Raw genomic sequence first — 1,950 nt, forward strand, 5'->3', positions numbered from 1 at the left:
GTCGGGGTTTTGCCCTTATTGCCCAGGCTGGAGTGCAATAGCGTGATCTCAGCTCACCGCAACCTCTGCCTCCTGGGTTCAAGTGATTCTCCTGCTTCAACCTCCCAAGTAGCTGGGATTGCAGGCATTCACCACCATGCCCAGCTAATTTTGTATTTTTAGTAGAGACAGGGTTTCTCCATGTTGGTCAGGCTGGTCTCGAACTCCCTGACCTCAGGTGATCCGCCCGCCTTGGCCTCCCAAAATGCTGCGATTACAGGCATTAGCCACCGCTTGAGGCTGCTAATTTTTTAAGTAAATATGAAGTCTCACTATGCTGCCCAGGCTGGTCTCAAACTCCTGGGCTCAACTGATTGTCCCACCTCAGCCTCCCAAAGTGCTGGGATTACAGCCGTGAACCACCATGCCTGGCCATTTTCTGGTGTTCATAAGCCTCAGGTTTATGGTGTTTTGTGATAGCAGCCTGCATAGACTAACACAGGGAACTTGGACAAAGCAGAGTGGTCTTTCCAACTATGGATACGATTGCGTCCCTCCCCAGCTCACACACCCTCCTTGGCTCCCCAGTGCCCTCAATGTGGAGCTCATACTCCTCAGCATTCAAGGCAGTCAGCCCCTGCGTTTACTTTGTGGCTCACCTTAGCATTGCCTCAGCTCACTGAGCTAGACTCTGCACAACAGTGAGGCACCGAGACACGGAAGCCATCTCAGAGCAGATGAGGACCCCCCGGGTGCATCTCAGCGGGATAGGGCTGCAGCTTTCTCCTTGCAGGAGGCCTGACTCCAAGCGCTTTTGAGTTAAATCTGCTGCCAACTCCTCCACCATTCACAGGCCAGGGCATCTACTGTGCGTTGTCCACAAGTGCTGGGCCTGGGCAAACCTGGTCCCCACTCCCTATAGTGGGGCAGGTGCAGGCGGGGGTGGCTGCTCGGAGGAAGTGGCCTGAGGGATGTATAGGAGTTTCCCAGGCAGCGTCAGGAGGGAGGGTGGGGATGAAGAAGGTCACCCTTCTCCATGGAGGGCGGTGGGGGCTGAGTTTTATCCCAAGGGCCGTGGGACCCTGGAGGCTTTGAAACAGGACAATGGGCTGGCTGGACGCGTGCAGGCTGTGGCCAGGAAACCCCCCAAATACAACGGAATTGAAAGACTCCTGTAATGCTGGCCCCAGCAGGAACCACTATGATCTCGATTCACCCAGGAGAGCCTCCCTCCTCTCCAGCCCCCCAAGAGCAGCAGGGCTCCCTCTTGCCCTTGAACCTCCTGTTCCCTGAGAGGCAGCATCACCCATGGCCTAGGATCCTGGCTTCCAGCATCCCAGAGGTGACTCACCAACCAAAGTATCACTCACCAACTGAAGGACCTTGCACAAATGTGCCAGCCTCCCCATGCCTCAGTCTCCCCATCTGTAAATGAGTGTTACGACAGTAATGTCATAGCCTCCCTGGAGGATCCAGGTGGTCATGTTACTGTTGGTGACACTGTCCCTCTGTTGGCTGCAGACGCATCTTCTCTCCAGATTGCCGATCCCAGAAAGCCAGGTGATCACCATTAACCCTGAGCTGCCTGTGGAGGAGGCGGCTGAGGACTACGCCAAGAAGCTGAGACAGGTGAGCCCCAAGGAGCGGCTGCAAGGGAATCACATCCACGAAGTGGCCACACCCCGGGCAACAGAGCGGCCTTCTGATTGTCACCAGCAGGAACTGCCCCAGGGATAACTGGCAGATCCCTTTGAGGCATCCCCTCTTCAAGGCCACAGCCCTGCCCTGGGAAGCCTGAAGGCCACCCAGCCTCTGCTGCCCAGGTAACAGGCCTGGGTCCTCACATCTTGGTGAAATATGATGGGTATGGCTTTGATCACAGGCTAGGTTCAGCACAGTTTCCTGTGTTACAGCTACTTGTATTTCATTCATTCTTTGTTGTTGTTGTTTTGTTTTTTTTTTTTTTTTGAG

The 1,950-nt window shown here is 54.9% G+C and overlaps 1 protein-coding gene across 1 annotated transcript in view; it reads left to right on the top strand.

Moving 5' to 3' along the window:
* PGLS (6-phosphogluconolactonase) overlaps nucleotides 1-1,950 on the top strand; it is a 15,721-nt gene that overhangs the window by 10,566 nt on the left and 3,205 nt on the right. The window contains exon 3 of the mRNA XM_011925904.1: nucleotides 1,501-1,608. Within this exon, the coding sequence (XP_011781294.1) occupies nucleotides 1,501-1,608 (108 nt within the window). The remainder of the gene's footprint in view (nucleotides 1-1,500; nucleotides 1,609-1,950) is intronic.

This window comes from Colobus angolensis, unplaced genomic scaffold (genome assembly GCF_000951035.1).
Source record: "Colobus angolensis palliatus isolate OR3802 unplaced genomic scaffold, Cang.pa_1.0 Scaffold66, whole genome shotgun sequence".
Lineage (NCBI taxonomy): Eukaryota > Metazoa > Chordata > Mammalia > Primates > Cercopithecidae > Colobus > Colobus angolensis.